Source organism: Trichoderma gamsii (genome assembly GCF_001481775.2).
Source record: "Trichoderma gamsii strain T6085 chromosome Unknown Scaffold_18.2, whole genome shotgun sequence".
Lineage (NCBI taxonomy): Eukaryota > Fungi > Ascomycota > Sordariomycetes > Hypocreales > Hypocreaceae > Trichoderma > Trichoderma gamsii.
In genome coordinates this window covers 467,880-485,590 of record NW_020171355.1, presented here as the reverse complement: position 1 = coordinate 485,590, position 17,711 = coordinate 467,880, and the positions used below count along the sequence as shown (strand labels likewise).

Here is a 17,711-nt window from a genome sequence, read left to right as displayed (position 1 = left end):
GAGACTGGATAGAATGAGGATTGGAGAGAATAGAGATCGCAGAGAGCAGCTAGCACTTCTCAAGAAGCCGAGCTGTGCTTAAAGAGACCTGTAGGAAGTTTTCCTGATCCGGCAAAATAATTCATCAGTCCTCTATACCCAAACGAAGCATCCGCTTCAGGGCGCAACATGCAGTCGGACACAACATCTAGAGCGTAGCGAGGGAGCCATAAAGCGTGTGGGTGGGCTGTTCTAACAACCCCGCTGCTTATCAACATGATGCCTGCAATAATCCCACTAGATGAACTTTTGTTGACACGGGTATGTAGTCAATGGACAAGTGCCGAGGAGGATTCTACCTATACGCCCACGCTTTCGGGTCGTTATACGCCTGGAGTGAGGTTGCATCAAGTGGGAATATAGGCTACTATTCATCTTTTTACGCTTACATGTAACTATATGTAGTTTAGATTCGGGATATCGGGCGCTAAGATCGCCAAGATATGCGGAGGGGAAGTCATTGCGATTGATGCAACTACCTACTATTACTAGCTAGTGATATATTGAATGTGAAGAGATGCGATGAATACGCGCAGTAGGATATTGTCAAGCGATCAGAATACAGCTCTCAACTTTATAGATCACAATGAAGCTAGTATCTAGTATTAGATTAGTCAAATAGTATTCACGTCTCAATTGATGTATGCATTTCCTTTCGCGGTCCTTTTTTTTTTTTTGCACCACTTCACCGTATGATAGCTGTAGTTCCCATATTATGCAAGCTAAGCGGGCGCTCCTCAAATCCTTCATAAATCCTTCAGGATTTGCCAGCAGACTGCATCGTCATACAAGCGTATTCACAAGCGTATTCGCAGTGTATTGCTGGACTTGAAATCTTGCGGGCGACTTCTTCATGCATCTGTGTATGACGGCGTACCTGGACATTCGACGAATCAAGGCAAAGAACCGATAGGTCATATTTAGGCTGTTGAAGATGGAGCTGGCTTTCCACAACTACTCGAGGAAGCTGTCCAGCAGATATATGCTTTCTCCGTCTCTTTATTTCCTTTTGTTGGTGCGATGGCTGACTGAGTTGTTGTCAAAACAATCATGTTTTGGAATAATTGTCTGCTCGTTGCGCTCGTCGCAATAGCTGGCGTGACGGCGGAGAAGAACCAGACTCTCTACAAGCCATTGTACGAGAAATACTCAAAGTCCACGCCCAAGTTTCAAAACGTCTCTCAATCCAATGTCAACCCCCTCTTCCTCGCCCGCAAAGGCTATCCAGCTGGCCATAACAGCCAAAGCGACAATGCTCACCACCCTCATGCCCTCATCAAACGCCAATCGGGTGGAAATGGCCTTCCAACTGGTCTCTGCGCACCAGGGACGCCTTGCGTGAATGGTGCATGCTGTGGAAAGACGGGACAATGCGGTTACAGTCCCAACGAATGCGGTGCTGGAAACTGTCTCTCAAACTGTGATGCCAAAGTCTGTTTTCGCTTTGCTTACTCTTGATTGCTCGTTTCAATATCTTTGCTTACCTCCATCTCTTTACCCACCCAGGCTGAGTGTGGCCAGTACGCTCCTTCAAGCAGCGCAACTTGTCCAATAAACGTTTGCTGTTCTAAATATGGCTTCTGCGGAACTATTGATGTGAGTTGCAGTCTGCATTCCCTGACAAAGTCCACCTGCTTAATAGAGCAATGATAGGAATTCTGTGGCGATGGCTGTCAGGACGGGTTTGGAGGCTGTGGCTCTGTACAAGAGCCCTCGTGTGGAGGTAACTCTATCCAACGGAAAATTGGTTACTATGAGAGCTGGTATGCAAACCTTGCTTCACCGTGTTGGTCTGACAAAGAGATATGGGTTTACTAACATACATACAAGGTCTGCTACTCTTAAATGCAACAGCCGTCTACCAGGAGACTTGGATCTCACTGGATTCACGCATATGAATTTTGGTGAGTGGCTTCAACAAAGAACAACAGAGCTCGGCGTGCAAGTAGAGGCTGATTTATTGCCTTAGCATTTGCATATTTCCACCCAACTACCTTTGAGATGATGGCCATGAACGCCGGAGATCCTGCTCTATACAGCAAGTTTACAGATCTCAAAACAACCTACCCGGGCATCAAGACGTGGATTTCCGTCGGTGGATGGTCGTTTAACGACGCAACCAACAGCCCAAACACCCAGACTGCGTTTAGCGACATGGCCAGCACTGCTGGAAATAGGGCAAAATGGATCAAGTCTCTTACCAACTTTATGCAGACATACGGATTTGATGGTCAGTACAGCTCAATCTTGATGATGCGGCACAAACACGGCAAGAGACTGACATGTTGCCCAGGCGTGGATATTGACTGGGAGTATCCCGGCGCTCCAGATCGAGGAGGCGTCCCCGCCGACACCCAAAACTTTGTAGCTCTGCTCAAAGACATGCGAGCTTCTTGGGGCAGCAAATACGGTATCAGCGCGACTATACCCAGCAGCTACTGGTACATGCGCTGGTTCGATCTCAAGGGTTTGTTTCTCTCATCTCCCTCATCTCTTCTTCTACTGCTATTACTGTTATTACTGCTATTACACACAAGTTGATGTCGACCACTAACACCACCATTTCCTATAGGAATGGAAGACTATCTTGACTGGTTCAACTTCATGAGCTACGACATCCACGGCGTATGGGACTCAACCAGCAAGTTCTCCGGCCCTCATATCCTACCTCACACAAACCTCACCGAGATCAAGCTCGGCCTCGACCTGCTGTGGCGCAACGGAATCGATCCAGCCTACGTCACGCTGGGACTCGGCTGGTATGGCCGCAGCTTCACTCTATCCGATCCCTCATGCAGTACGCCCAATGGAGTCTGCCAGTTCAGCTCCGGCGGCAACCCCGGGCCCTGCTCAAACTCGGCCGGCACGCTTTCCAACGCGGAGATCTTCCAGGTCCTCGCGCAGTCCGGGGCAAAGTCCTCATTTGATGCGACGGCCGCAGTCAAATGGATCACCTGGGACACCAACCAGTGGATCAGCTACGACGACGGGCAGACCATGAAGCTGAAAATTGACGCTGCAAACAAGCTCTGCCTCGGTGGCATCATGATCTGGTCGGTTGATCAAGACGACACCAAGGGAACCAGCACTTCGGACCTGCTCGGCCTGGGCACCGCCAACGGCGTAACCTCCGAAAAGGCCCTTGAGCTCAAGAAGAACCAGAGAGACGCCATCAGCCAGGCCACCAACATGAACTCGTGCTATTGGACCTTCTGCGGCGACTCCTGCGCCTCGGGCTACTTTGCAGAGACTTCGGCCAACGGACAGGTCAACGGCGTCAGCTCCAACACGGTCTGCAAAAACGGCCAGGTCGAGACGCTGTGCTGTGCTTCCGGCACCAACATGGGCACCTGCGAGTGGGAAGGCTGGAATGGCGTCGGCCTGGCCTGCAGTGGCGGAGGCTGCCTGGGCTCTGGCTCGACGGCTATTGCCTTCAACACCAACAACTACGCCAAACAGGCTGCCGTTGCGTTGCTGTTTGATCAGACTTGCCACGGAGGCTTCCAGTCGTACTGCTGCTCGGGCTTCAAGGCGTCTCCCAAAGGAAGTGTCTCCAGTCTTGATCTCATCGGCCTCAACGGAAAAGAAACACATCCAGGCCTCAACGTGGGAAAACTTACAGGCCTGACGGTGGCGTGTACAGCAGCAGCTACGGCTGCAGGAACAGCAGCAGGTAAGATGTCCTATTTCGTCTCTGTCGAAACAATTGTAGCTTGTGTCTAACAACGCAATCTTCTCTTCTCTCAAGGTGCTGCCGCGGCCATCTTCACGTTTGGCATCGCCTTCGAGCCCGTCTTCGCAGCCACCTTTGCCGCCGTCTTCGCGGCCTGCGAAATAAAGGCAAAGCAGGCTTCTGTACTACAAGCAGTTGGAGTTGTGGCGGGTCAGCGCACGGGAGGCCGTGGGCAGACGAATCCTAAGCCACGTCCACCACCCAACCTGCCGAATATCCCGCCAAAGATCCCACCAAAGATCCCCGGAGTATTCGGTCAGTGGACCAAGACGTCTTACGACCCGAAGAAGACCAATGACTGCCAGGTGACTTACACTTGCAAATATGGCCGAGGCTTTGATGAGGTATGTCTAGTTGTTTTGGTTGTGAGAGCGTAGAGGGGCTGTTTGATGATGCTAATCCGCTGTAACAGATCTGTGATAACCAGTCCTGGGGTATTGACAAGGCCAACGGCGGTCGAACTATATATCATTACGACGGTGAGTATTCAATTTCTTTTTAAAAATGGCGATGTTTGATATACAAGTGACGCTGACCAGCAACTCTTTCTTATATAGCACGCGGTGCTGATAGCGAGTATGCCAAAAACCAATGGGCTTCGACATATCGCAAATCATGGTACCGAACCATGGCCCAAGCCGGAAACCCTGCACGGTGCCAAGTGTAAGTATTAACAGAACCATCCCTCATCAATGCTTTGAAGGCTAACTGACTGTTTTCAATAGTGACGAGTTTCCCATGGGCAGTCTTTGGGAAGGCAGAGCTCCCTTTGGCAACCAAGTCTGCCGTCTGGTCAACGGAGTGGCAAACCGCAATCAGGGCACCGATTTCCAGCAGTGGCTCTCTGCAATCTGGAAACCCTGCTCATCGTTGCGCTCGTCTTACGGAAAGCCGGATCCTCCTATTACCTGGGAGTTTAGCCATACTCCTGGAGACCCTCGACTCGTCGCCAACAGCGTGTTCCCGCACTTTATCCAAAAATACGGCTTTGACTCTCAGACTGTTAATTCCCTATGCTGGGCAACATACCAGTACCCAGATCTCAATGGCCAGCAGCGCATCAGGACGGCTTCAGACCAGGGATTCCGCGTATTGCCAAATGACCCCCTGTATCGCTCCTACGGATGGGCAAGTCAGCAATACTCTACGAATCCAAATAACGCGCAAACCCTTCCAGTGGATATAGCGAGCGCTCAGTGGCAGAAACGCACCAACGCCAGGGCAGCGCTTGAGAACCTGATTCCAGTCCAGTTTGCGGACTCGGAAGAGATTCCCTACGCTATTCCTTGTGGCGAGTGCAGCCTCATCATTGACCATGAAAACGAGATTGTTTATGATCAGAGGCCGCCGGCGGATGTTCCCCTCACACAAGTGGCCGGTGAGACTCCCACGCCAACAGCTGGTTACAACAAGCCGGAGACTGGAAACACGGTCGACAAGGGCCCAGCTGAGACGGGTTCGGCTTCTCAGCCAAACTTTTGATGGGAAGGAAACGCGTATTTAGAGATGTAAAAGACAAAAAATCATGGTTAACACAGCCTCACGAAACGTTTGTAGAATACAAGATATTGGCCATTTTGCGAAACGATAATTCATCCTCACGAGCCCAGCTCTTATCTTACACAGGAATGCACGTAGCTCCCTTTTGATAACAACTTTGGAAATCACCATCCCAAACTTTGGCTGTAACTAGTGCCATAAACTTAGAGTTTTTTCATCTATTGCTTCTACTGATGCTGCCTTCGTACTAAAGTATCTATTCAGCTACTAGGCATAGGTAAGAGGTCTACGCCCACCTTGTAATAGCAATAGGACAAGGTCAATTGAGCATACAACTCATCGCTCAATACTAGGAGGAAATGATTGTGATTTCCAGACTAAGAAGCACAATTCTATGGTGGCTGGCTTCAATGCAGATGATCTAGAGATTATATAGGTACAACCTTTACAGATTCTCCCCAAGTCAAGCCCAGACTGCATTGACCTTCGCCTTTTCCAAAGCTTTATGAACCTTCAGAGCAGCGTCAAGAGTGGCATATCCGTCTTCTTCGCCCTTAGCAAAGGCCTCGTATACTCTCGCCACGTTTTGCCCAGAATAAGACATCTGACTCAAATGCTCCGGCTCATCTGGGTTGAAGTCAATCTCCTTTGCTTCGCCCCCAAACTCTTTCACTTTCAGTTTCAGGCCTGTAGGGCCCCAGTGGAAAATGCCAGGATCGCTGGTCAATTCAAGTTCTCCCTTGGTCCCGCTGATGATCCACCGGAAACCGGTGTTGTCGACCGGCTCAGCAGAAGTGCGCATTGTCACTGAGGCGAGAGCACCGCTTTCCAAGACTCCCTGGAGAAGAATTGTGTCTGGAGCCGTGATATGGAAATTTTCTTGGGTGACGTTGCCAGCGTCATCAACAAGCTTCGTTGTGCTGTTTTGCGTTTTGAGGGTCGACTGGATGTCCTTGAAGTCCCCGAGGATGTTCAAATGAGTATCCAAAACTGGGCCTTGTTAGAGATTTGTTCTTCTGACCTGCTACTCATATATGATGAAAGGAAAAACTCACTGTGTCCGACAACCAAATGCAGGCGGCTGATACCAGAGTCAATGTTCAGGAAAATCGATTGCGATTCTTGCCACATGGGTGCAGCAACAAGAGCGTTGTGGCCGTTGAGTGTAGAAAACACTACGTCGCCAATGGCACCGGACCTGATCAAGTCCTTCATACGTTGGAAGGCAGGATGGGCACGGCCTTGTGAGCCACTGACGGCCTTGACTCCAGCACTCTTTGCTAGAGTAGCCAACTCTTCAGCCTCTGCAACTGTCGGCGCAATAGGGAATTCCACGAAAACGTCCTTCTTGTGCTGAAGTAGAGGCTTTACCAGATCGTAATGTTTGCCAATGGCGACAACGACGGAGACCATGTCAACGTTAGGATCATTAGCAACTTCATCGAGAGAGCTGTAGGCTTTGACATCGGGACCAAGCTTGTGTGACTCAATAGACTTCTGGGCAGAGGCAAGCGAGGAATTACAAATGCCAACAATCTGGTAGTAAGGAGATGATTTGAGAGAGTTTAGATGCTGGATGCCCCATTCGCCCGTCTTATAGCCCGCGCTGCTGGTTGCAGCGAGACCAACGATGCAGATGCGGATAGGCGCCATTGTAATTGAAGATGTTTAAGGTTGACTTAAATTATGATTGTGTGTTTTGTTAGTTGATTCAATGCTCTTTCGAATTCTTCTCGAGTCTATATACACATATTTATATACAATTATAAAACCTAGCAATCTTTACCGTTTACTACTATAAAAAGACCAAAGTAGAAAACGCTGTGTAGTGCGGACAAGGGATTGCAGCAAGATCCACGAAGTCCGCGGCTGGTCTCCACTTGAACTCCGAGGAGATCGGCCCCTATTTTCCGCCTGGTCACAAATGCTGAATCTATGGGTCAACTATCCTGAAAAGAGCCAAAGCTAGCACACGGGCAACGCAAGTTTATTACTAATCCACTGCCATAAACTGAAGCTCCAAGGCCAACTCCGAGGACTTTCATTAATCGTATCTTGGGTTGGTCCAATTCATGTTTATTTTATCTCACCCTGTCCGCGGACAATCAAATTCGGCATGCCGTTCTCTCGCCAAAAGTCTTGCACTCATTGCAAGCAGTCAAAGTTGCGGTGTAACCGGGCCACTCCGACTTGTTCACGCTGTGCTGAGCGGAACCTGCTATGCGATATACGCGAAATCCATGTATCGCCATATTCGTCTTCGCGCCGTTCAAAAGGTCTTCGACAAGAAACTGTGGACACTGAAGCTTTTGAGTATCAGCACAGTGACTTTGGATTCCCATCGGTCAACTATGATGAAGTCTCAACTAGTGCGGCTATAACCCTCGATGATGAGAATGTTGCCTCCCACTGGATGGCCATCGACAGCTTGGAAACCCTGGACCCCAAAGGTCTTGACTCTGGAATTGATAACTTTGGTCTTGAAGCTTTTGAGGCCCAGTTTGGCCCGCAAGTTATGTCCGAGTCAGGACACTCAGGAGAGAATGATATCCAGACGTGGACATCTGCCCGCTTAGCTGACCCTGGCAATTCTGATCCAATTTCATGTTGGGATACTCCATCTCTCTTAGATGAATCTAATTTGGAGACTACCATCACCTCATGCGAAGACATACCGTCCACCCTGGCTGTACGGACTCCCTCCAACACAGAGTCACTACGCAGCCGCCCAATCCTTAAAGGCTGCATGCTGACCAACATCATCCTGGGACAAATCACCGGCTATCCAAAGATGCTTGTCCTAGGAGACCGCCTTCCTCCATTTATACATGCGCCTTGCTATACAGATGAGAGGCTTGCTCCGGAGTGCGGCGAGATGGGCAAGCACCAATGCCTGCCAAAGAGTCTCGCCATTTGTGCCAGTCTGGTGGATATGTTCTATTCGCGGACAGAAGCCAATGCTGATTTCGTCTGGCAAACGATCTACTCTGAGGGAAAGAGATTGCGTCAAGAGGTATCATTTTCTCTTCTTATGCTTATTGATGCAAGTATTGTTACTGTGCTTACAAGTCGACCATTCTCTAGTATAAAACCTTGGACTCATACGGTCAACTTACTGCCTTACAAGCGGTTATCATATATATCCTTCTCCAAGCTCAAGACTCTGAGACAGCAGAAAGAAATGGCGCCAATGCTCTACTCCTTATCATGATGGTATGTTGACTCTATCAGTCTCTTTAGGGCAGCTAACCTACTTTCCGAGGATATCTTTCGCGCTGTACTGACATAGAGTAGGAACTCTTCACTTGCCTCACTGAAAGCATTGACTGGGATATATGTGTCTTCACAGAAACATCGGACAAACAACAATGGGTATTAAGAGAGTCATTGAGACGGTAATCCCAATCAAACTCGAACCCCAGACTAAAAAATGACAATTACCAACTAACTACTTGTTCAGGATAGTCGCCTTGCTCGGCCTCGTCGAGCTCCTATTTGAAGGCCTGATCCCGCCTCATGCAACTCAAGCCAACCCCCCCTACAAAAACTTCCGGTCAACTCCTTTACCAAGCCAACGTGACCTGTGGGAAGCTCGCACCAACAGGTCCTGGAAGCGAGAACTCAAGCGCTACCTCTCAGGCCGGACGTCGCAAGAGGTGCTGACCGTTGGAGACCTGCTTGAGTTAGATAGCGCAGGCTGTTTTAAGAATACGTGGAATAATCAGCAGGCCTATACTAAGTTACCGGATGCGGTCAGTTGGTGCGGAAACTCTGATTCGTTGGGTATGTTGATTTGGATGGTACTTCCGTTTCAGAAATGGAGAAAGAGAGATGCACTCTGGTGATATAATGGATACGTTTGGAGTCTTTGTCTGGATTTGAATTGGTGGATATGGGTTTCTATATAGCTTGATGCGGAAAGGAGACATCTAGTGAGGTGCATGGCAGCAGCTTACAAGTAATTATGGCAAAGTAGACCAACAATTCAACATAGATCGACAAGGCAGCCAACCTACCTACACATTGATAAAAAAAATATCTAATTACTAGATATATGTACCTACACTTAAAATAGCAGAAATCAAAAGTAGAAGAAGCACGCGTAGACAGCAGTCTCAGCAGCCCATGGTATAACTGGGTTGCTGGATGTCAGAACTAGGGTGCTGGATCTCAACTTTGCCTCTCCATAACTGATAAAAATGGAATCTGATGCGTGGAAAGAAAAATACGTGTGAGTGCATTAATCAGCGATTATCTTGGCGGGAGAGAATAGGTATAGAACGGCTTTAACAGGAACCAATCAATATATGCTGCAGCAACCTCAGAACTAGATCGAGAATACTCTGCTAGAGAAAGAGTGGGGCTGTGGCAGTTGTGAGCGTTATGCCTAGTGCAACGTTTTAATGGAAGAGGATCTATTGACTGAGACAGACACAGCGTACAAATACAATTTTGAGACTTTTCTCCAACTAGGCATTGACCCTTTGGGAGGTCGCATCGGCGATCTAGACGTAGAGGCCCGATGTCATGTATACTGCCCATGCTTCAAACTCTGTCTCCCGTCGTAAAACGAAGCCCGTCCCACGAAAGAATCTTGCGTGCTGCATCTTCCTCAAAAGATTAAAAGCATAAATGCACAATGGTTTCTCTTAGTACTTATTTTGATCTTTGCGCAATCCACTCATCCACTGATATCACCTCGTCCACAATAGTTGGCCAAACAAGGTCGGTCGCGGCAAGCTTCAAAGCTTGGGAGAAGCCGGCCGTGGCATCGTTGCTGTAAATAAAGTCAATCAATTAAGACCTATAATCTCAAGGGTAAAGTGTGCATACATCAAGGTAACATTATAACCCCTAATAGTCAGAGTGAATAAATTAGCAACCAACTTTGCGATTTTGGGTCTCAAGTGCGGCAAGTTAAGCTCACAACTCAATGGCGTGTCGGGCTGTAGACTCGATGCATGTGTTGGTCACGAGCCCTGCCAGAGCAATGTGTGTAATATCTCGTTGGCGCAACTGATAGTCCAGATCGGTATTCGAAAAAGAGCTGCGATTCGTTTCTAATTAGCCATGCCGCTCTCTAATGTGAAAAGAAGATAGACTGGTGCTGCTTACCTGCTATTCCAATGTCGTGTAGCCACAACGTCGCCATTGCTCGCTACTGGCTCAAATCCCTCGTGAATCTCAGCTCCCCAGCTGCCCTCGGCGAAGACCTGGTACTCTTGGATGGTGTGGTGGCTTGCTTTCATATGGTTCCATCCCTCGTAGCTTCCTTTACTATACGGTTGATGTAGGCCGTAATAGACGGGCACTTCAAGCAGCCTTGCTGCATCGACAAGCTTTTTCAAATTTGGCACCGTGTTTGTTGCTTCGATGCTCTCGCGCAGCTGGGGATACAGTTTGCCTTCGGGATGCATGAAGTCATTGAGCGGGTCAATGACAAGGAGAGCCGTGTTGCGAGACATATTGAGTCCAGTTCCGGGGTTGAAAATACTAAGATGCCTTTATTAGATACTGTAATTGCGTGCATTCGTTCTAGGTAACTTGGACGGGAATAGACTGCAGTTTTTATACTCCAGACGCCAGACCAAGTCATTATCTGCAACTACTCTACATGTAGACGCGACGAGCGTGTAAGCCGCAACTACCGGGGCACAACACTGTCTGCATCTAGACGTTTAGTGCTGCATTAGTGCAACTATAGTCAAATTCTGCAGCCACTGACAAACAGCCATTTGCCGTAACTTTTCCCAGTTGACTGGGGCAAGCCAGGCATCGGCTGCCTTGAACGGGAAAAGCGCTCCCGCTCACCCCAACTTCCAAGTCTTGACGGCATGCTGACAAAGAAAGAAATGGCCTTGTATCAACGAACTACGTTTCATAAAGAGTCTGCTGCTGACCAGGGATCAGACTACATGTGCCTTTCATCATCGAGAAGCACTGTGAATCGAATTTGGGCAACATGACCGGGAGTCCCAAGCCCGTGGAATTCTCTTTTGTCAGTTATCAGGGTCCAGAAGTGTCTCAGGATGCCGCGGACCAAACCGTGATACGCCATCATGCAAGCCGGAATGTGGCGACAACGAGACGTCAAAGGAATAATTACGGGGGGCACAATCAACGACAATATCGCGTGGTCTATATGAATGACGGTAAGAGCTTAGAAGAGCCTAGAAGACGCTTGCATACGCCCAGTTTCAACGCAGAGACTGCACTTTGGGCTTAGCCGAACCCTCTTGGCGAGTCGAAGCTGAACTGACGATGTGAGTCTCATAGATTGCCAGCATCTGGTTCTTTATTCTCCGCTTCAAACGCCCGGCGAGCCCGAGATGAACAAGTACTTTTCAATGATGAGCCTGGTGTCGCCAATAGCTGGTCTGCACCTCGGGATTGCGACACTATCACAGTTTGCAACAGACGAGTCTCTCGCTGGAGATGTCTTTCGGGCGCCACTTCCATTTTCGAAGCTGGATAGCCGGCAGCTGCTCTCTTTTATCCCCTCTCGATATAGCACCATATGCTCGGTGACCCATGCAGTAGACTGTCTCACTACAAGGCTCGAACAGATCATGTTCCACGCCACTCTAAGCGGCAGGCAAGAGGTGATCATACTACAACACTACGCCAGCGCACTTCGAGCCACTCAGGAGGCCATAGACAACGAAGCCAAGCGTATGGCCCCTGAGACATTGTGTGCAACAGAACTTTTGGGCATCTTCGAGGTGCGTCCATCGCCGTTGTTATTCGCCACCATCGATTTACTAGTCATGCAATAAGTATCTGAGTAACAGGGTATAGTTATTAAAAACTCAGCCAGATCGTCTAGCATGGATGCGACATGTGGCTGGGACCACCGAACTAATACGGCTCCGAGGTCCCCATCGGTTCCAGTCCGAGTTCGAGCTGGCACTATTCATGGCACACGTTGGGCCCATGGTAAGTGCTCCAGCCTGGATAGCTCTGATATTACTGCGCTAATATTGGTTGTCATAGGTCGTAGAGGCGTACTTGAATATTAAAGAATGCTTCCTAGTAGAAGGGTCCTGGCAGAGGGTCATGCATGCTGCAATTCATAGTGACTCGTCAATCCCCCCAGAGCAACGCAGTCTTGTCTATGAACTGTGGTCACACATCGTCCAGGGGCCAAACAATTTTGTTCAAATAGCAAATCTCATTCTTTCTTCAACACCGCCGTCTGAACAGGCAATAGACAACGCTGTCAGGAGTCTCCAGAGAGACGAAGACCATTTGAGAAGGTGGCTCGAAATGGCACGAGACTTGGAGCTTGTGGGGAGCGCGGCAGAGCGGCAAGGAGTCTTCTTCACTCCCAGTCTTTGGAGTGGCAGTGCCTGTAATGGCCCTCTCGAACGCATACTCTGCCCTGTGCTGCAGGGGACATTTCTCATGTGCTACATTATCAAGGCCCGCCTATTAGCATCTATCTCACCCGGTCGCTTCCACCATGCGGAACTAGAATGCCAGGCCTTGGCTCATGAGATATTGACTCTAGAAGCGGACCCGACGGTCTACAGGGATGGTGGCATCTTCGCGGGTCTATTCCTGTCGCAGACTCTGTGGGTGGCCCGAGCCATCCGCGACACAAAAGACTTGTGGGCGAGCACTATTGCCAAGTATGCGACAGAGACTACTGTTGGAACAGATATAATGATTGAAAGCTGGAAGTTTCAAACATGGTGTGATGAAATGCGAAGGGGTTAAACTCCTGTTGCGATCCCAGAAGAAGATGCGAGCAGGTCACTCGTCGAGACATCGTTGGACAACATAAGTAGCATCTGTATAGGATTCTTCAACAACGGACTGCTTTGCATCACGTAAAAACAGCTGGCTAAATGACCTTGGGTGTCTGAATGTGGTCACGGTTGATCGTTGTGTCTATATAGTGGTCTTGCCGTAAATAGCGTTCGATAATCTCGATCAGCCCAAAGGCTGTAAGCATATGAAGTACATGATTCTGTTAATTCTCTCTATTTAAGTTCCTGTCACTATGCCCTCGACTTGCATCATCATCGGTTTCATTATCTGCACTTCCTTTACGTATCCGTCGTTGTCTTCTTGACTTTCATCATCCCATGTTTACATCGTCATCCAAGTGTTCTAGCCCTACAATAGCAGGTATTGGTTTGTTTTCGAGGACTTCGGTAAGAAAGGCTTTCCATTGTAAGTTGTGTGATAGACAGTAACTCTTCATGCTTGTAAGCAAAACAATGTGTGGCGCAAAATAATGAACATAAAAAATTACATTGTATGGTTAGACTTACTCCTTGATGACATCTCCACTAAGGCCCAGATTTGAGGCTCTGCAGGAGGCAGCCTGCCTCTGCTATTCTCTGATTCAACGTATAGCCAAAGCTTTTAATGAGGCTGTGTAGAATGGGTGCCTAATTGCTGCAATGCCATGCTTCTTATCACCCAAATTTATGTATTGCTGCTTTTTGATTGGCTAAATCGGACGTATTGCTTCAGCCACGCGACGTGGCCAACGGCAATTGAATACAGCACAAAGCTGACTCGCGTTGGGGTGCTCAATCACACTGCATATGCGACGCGTTGATACCTTACCAATGAGCCTGCAGCCAATGAGGTCTAGTAGCAAAGGCGATGGTGGCTGCGGCTGGTACAGGCGGGTGAAATGCTCCTCAGAATTTTTTTCTATTGGACTAAATGCCGATTTAAGCATGTTTGACCACAGAAAGAGTAATATTCGGAGCGTTGTTGAGTTCGATAATGCGGTTTAATGTCTTTATTTGTAGTGCCATTGGCTTATAACATCGGAGTTGTATGGAATATGCGCCTACTGTAGCATTACATGACTCATTAATTCAAGTAATGTTAACTTCCCCAATCACCGGTTTGTATTGAAAGGTCTTTGAGTTTGGTTGACTTTAAAACAAGGAGCCTTTGATTTATACTGCTGGTGGGTACGTGATATTGTACGATTTCGTTCTTATGGCAGGTATCAGTCTGGTAAGTAGAATTAAAGTATTCGTGGCCTAAATGGAGACCCATCTGTTGATAGTCCCAGCGAATTTCCATTCGGTGTGCAGGCCGAGATCCGTTGCGAAGTGCTCCTATGGGACCTGGAAAGTTGTTAATAACCCCCGACGCGTCAAAACCTCACTGTATGCCTGTCAGCCTGTCAGCCCTCAGTCTCAGGCTACACGTAAAAAGGCTGGAACTATTGGGTTTTCTGAGTGCCACGTTATTACTTTGTCTCCACTCGTTTGCCGGTAAGGCTGAATATTCGGGAATGATAAAAATAAATATTCCATGTCAACACCACCAAGATTTGCCAAGCTCAGTGTGCTAGGAGATTATGAATGGAAGACACAGAAATCAGCATGTCCGGCAAATCTCGTCTCGATAGAGTATACGCACAGCTAATGACTGACCATCCATATGGATGGGGCTTGTATAAAAAAGTGACGACTCGGGATTTGCATCCAGGTAGCTGTGGCTATTTTGACCCAGAAGGCGATTGGAATACCATTGCCGATCTGTCAGACCCGCAGAATCTCACCAGTCAAGGATGGACGATTCCTGATGACCAAATTCAAGATTCTGAAAGTCCAAAATCGGCGACATGGGGTCCAAAGACATCCAACTCTATTCGCAGCTGTCGCATCGGAGGCACGGCGGGGGGAGAGTCAGTTGTTCCTTGCGAACTCGTTGTGAACATTTTCTTTGTATAGTATGATCATGCTAATTATTTCTCAGCGGTGTAGTCAGCACTTCCATCACCATCTCATTTGAGAGCCACAAGAGCCAAGGAGCTGTGCTCATTACCGAGAACCCTGTTTTGAGGCGCAAGGTAGGGGATGAGTTGGGCGCCTTGCAATGGATGGTTGAAAACAAACACGGATGATGCGCCGACACAAGAGTATAATCCAGAGGCATGGTGTGTGGATTGTGACAAAGACTTATTCAACACGCCGGTGCGCCGTGGCCATCATGGCCGGCGAGTCGTCATCTACCGAGATCAAACTCAACAGTGTTCAAGGCGCGTTGACTTTAACACCCAATAGCGCGTGGTCTGGCATTTCCGGGAGCTCTTCCACAGAAGTGCATGAGGATGAAGATGGGGTTGTTGTTTTCATCAGTGGAATATATTTTTCTCAGAAGCTATTTGGAATGAAATTAGGCTATTCTCGAGACCAGGGAAAGCAGAAAGATAAGATTTTCCGGGGAGACAGCGACGGCTCGGGAGATGATGATAGCAACGACCTTGATGTTGAATACTATCCGCCTCATGATGAAGATGAAGAAGACGAAGACGACGTTGAAGATGAGTTCACATAAGCAAAATGATAAGCAGTGGTTTATTTGTCTCAGAATTTTATGCTTTCAAGTTCAGCTACGTGCTTTCAGCTGAACCAGTGATGATCTGTTCGTCGTATGCCCACCATTCAATAGCAGCAGGCTCAGATCCGAGAGGGTCTCCGCGTAGAAAAGACGGCTTTCTGCACAGCTCAGTCTGACCAGCGTCCCAGATATTCGGCAGTTCCAGGCTCTTCCAGGAGACACGCTTTCCTCTGGTAACTAACGTACGAACAATGTCTTGACGATGCGTGCGACAGATGATTTTTTGGGTCCACTCAGGTCCGCTGGGAAGTGCCATGGAAAAATTGAAACTCTTCTTTTGACCACGGCCTATGCTCTGCGGACTGTCTCTCGGGGGATATAGCTGTTCGATGCTGAATTCGGGACTAAAAACCACGATAGTGACGTGCAGCTCCTCGTTACTTTTGTTCTCAAACGTGTATCTAAACTTCTGGTTAAGGGGGAATCGCGTGCTTATTGGAACACCTGTCACCGACTTGATGCGCACGTTGAATGGCAGTGGATCGCGCGATCTCTGGCTCCCGAGAAGGAGGATCTGTTGAAACCGGGCGAGGTGCGCGAGAGCGACGGCTGCTTCAACGCCAATGCTGTTCATGTTGTCATTTCTGAGTTCCAACGGTCGTACTGGATCATCAGATCCGGTTAGCCACGCAGGGCCACGGATCTTGACCTCACCATCCCCCAATCTCTCCAGTCTAAGCACGTCGTTGCGGTTCTCGACTGACTCAAGAACCTCTATCGGGCTGCTAATCCAGTCTTGGAGCTGCGTTTGCAAATAGTTTCGGAAATCGGAGCCAAACGCGGGATCGACGTACACTTGAAGCGTCTCCTCACCAAGATTCCACCGAGACAAAATGACAGTATAGTGGTGCTGTTCCAGTAGGGGCAAAAGTCTGTCGGATATCGCCACACTGGACCAAAACTCATCGACCTCGTCTACAGACAAGGTATGGTTCGGCATTTCCGAAAACAGCACAAACTCAGACCCTACATTAACTCCATGGGCTCTGCCGGCTGGGATAACGACGTTATTGTCCTGCAGCTGTACAGTGAGAACAGCGGCACTGAAAGGCTCAGAGCTTCTAAAAAAGAGCAATCTGTCACGGCCATACACTTGCGGATACTGGTTCTGGCCCTTGAGTCGCATGTTCAGCTGATCCATTATCGTGCGATAGGTCAAGTTGTTTCCCCCTCCTGCTGCTCCTTTGCCACCAGTGTTCTTCAAATAGTCCAACAATTCCCACGTGAAAGCCCCGTGTATCTTGCCGTCGACAATTCTTTCTGCTGCCCTGTCTTTGATCCCGCAAGCCGTCATGACCGTGAAACTCTCAGGGTTGATAGACCAAGACGTTTCTAGCTTTGCGTCACGACTGGCACGCTCCGTCGTCTCGTTGAAAGTTTCTGCTGCTTGGTCATCAACAGGTAGGTTTGGCACCAGAGACCAGTCGATTGGAGTACGAAAAGACGTGTAATCACCAGTCGATCTCCAAGAACCTCCAGAGTAGCAGCTATCGAGGGTGATGACCACCTGGACTCCTTTTTCGTTAAGCCGCCTCAACCACTGATTGAGCTGCCATCCACGGACTGCCGGTTGACCACAGCAAAAGTCCACAGTGATCAGAGAAGGGTCAAAGAGCGTGTTTCTCATGGGGGAGTTCTTTTGTCTCTCAAGTCGTGCTCCGTGTCCAGAGTAGTGGAAAAAAAAGAAGTCGCCTGCAACGGCGTGTTCATAAATGGCATCGAACTTGGCTTTTATGTTGGCAAAAGTTGGTAAGTGTTCCGGTGACTCAATCGGACGCATATTGGCGCAGTCTTCGTTGTCGTGGCTGGGAAATGACGAAGTGAGGATGGTAATATCTTGGAACTGATACTCATGTTGAAGGAACTTATTAATAGCATCTATGTCATTAACGCAGCCACGGAGATTGTGCAGTGATAGCCGCCGGTGGCTGGAAAACCCCCTTGACCCGTCATTGAGATAAAGGTCGATCCCTACTAGAAGGGCATATCTCTTGGATATCTCTGACATAGTGCTTTCGCGTCTGCGTAAGGAATGTTGATATGTGTAAAACCTGGGTAT

The 17,711-nt window shown here is 48.6% G+C and overlaps 6 protein-coding genes across 6 annotated transcripts; 3 read left to right on the top strand and 3 right to left on the bottom strand.

The window, feature by feature from the left end:
* Window positions 1-1,089: 1,089 nt before the first annotated feature.
* TGAM01_v205751 (glycosyl hydrolase family 18) lies at window positions 1,090-5,254 on the top strand (the record flags this gene model as incomplete). Its single annotated transcript, XM_018800963.1, has 11 exons — window positions 1,090-1,470; window positions 1,546-1,635; window positions 1,693-1,802; window positions 1,870-1,943; window positions 2,009-2,269; window positions 2,333-2,506; window positions 2,612-3,712; window positions 3,788-4,116; window positions 4,185-4,251; window positions 4,330-4,435; window positions 4,498-5,254. 11 exons carry the CDS (start codon window positions 1,090-1,092, stop codon window positions 5,252-5,254), a joined length of 3,450 nt encoding a protein of 1,149 aa, XP_018665795.1.
* A 481-nt stretch (window positions 5,255-5,735) lies between these two features.
* Window positions 5,736-6,925, bottom strand: TGAM01_v205750 (oxidoreductase; the record flags this gene model as incomplete). Its single annotated transcript, XM_018800964.1, has 2 exons — window positions 5,736-6,262; window positions 6,328-6,925. The coding sequence occupies 2 exons, from the start codon at window positions 6,923-6,925 to the stop codon at window positions 5,736-5,738; spliced, it is 1,125 nt and encodes a 374-aa protein (XP_018665796.1).
* A 322-nt stretch (window positions 6,926-7,247) lies between these two features.
* On the top strand, window positions 7,248-9,117 carry TGAM01_v205749 (hypothetical protein; the record flags this gene model as incomplete). Its single annotated transcript, XM_018800965.2, has 4 exons — window positions 7,248-8,285; window positions 8,357-8,485; window positions 8,567-8,667; window positions 8,733-9,117. Coding segments are annotated over 4 exons (1,653 nt in total), but the record flags the coding sequence as incomplete, so codon positions are not given.
* An 811-nt stretch (window positions 9,118-9,928) lies between these two features.
* On the bottom strand, window positions 9,929-10,737 carry TGAM01_v205748 (isochorismatase hydrolase; the record flags this gene model as incomplete). The annotated part of the gene is made up of 4 exons (XM_024549704.1): window positions 9,929-10,049; window positions 10,106-10,126; window positions 10,200-10,319; window positions 10,388-10,737. The coding sequence occupies 4 exons, from the start codon at window positions 10,735-10,737 to the stop codon at window positions 9,929-9,931; spliced, it is 612 nt and encodes a 203-aa protein (XP_024405562.1).
* A 497-nt stretch (window positions 10,738-11,234) lies between these two features.
* TGAM01_v205745 (hypothetical protein) lies at window positions 11,235-12,991 on the top strand (the record flags this gene model as incomplete). Its single annotated transcript, XM_024549703.1, has 4 exons — window positions 11,235-11,424; window positions 11,549-11,994; window positions 12,071-12,208; window positions 12,266-12,991. 4 exons carry the CDS (start codon window positions 11,235-11,237, stop codon window positions 12,989-12,991), a joined length of 1,500 nt encoding a protein of 499 aa, XP_024405561.1.
* A 2,653-nt stretch (window positions 12,992-15,644) lies between these two features.
* Window positions 15,645-17,660, bottom strand: TGAM01_v205747 (hypothetical protein; the record flags this gene model as incomplete). The annotated part of the gene is made up of 1 exon (XM_018800969.2): window positions 15,645-17,660. One exon carries the CDS (start codon window positions 17,658-17,660, stop codon window positions 15,645-15,647), a length of 2,016 nt encoding a protein of 671 aa, XP_018665801.2.
* Between the last annotated feature and the right edge of the window lie 51 nt (window positions 17,661-17,711).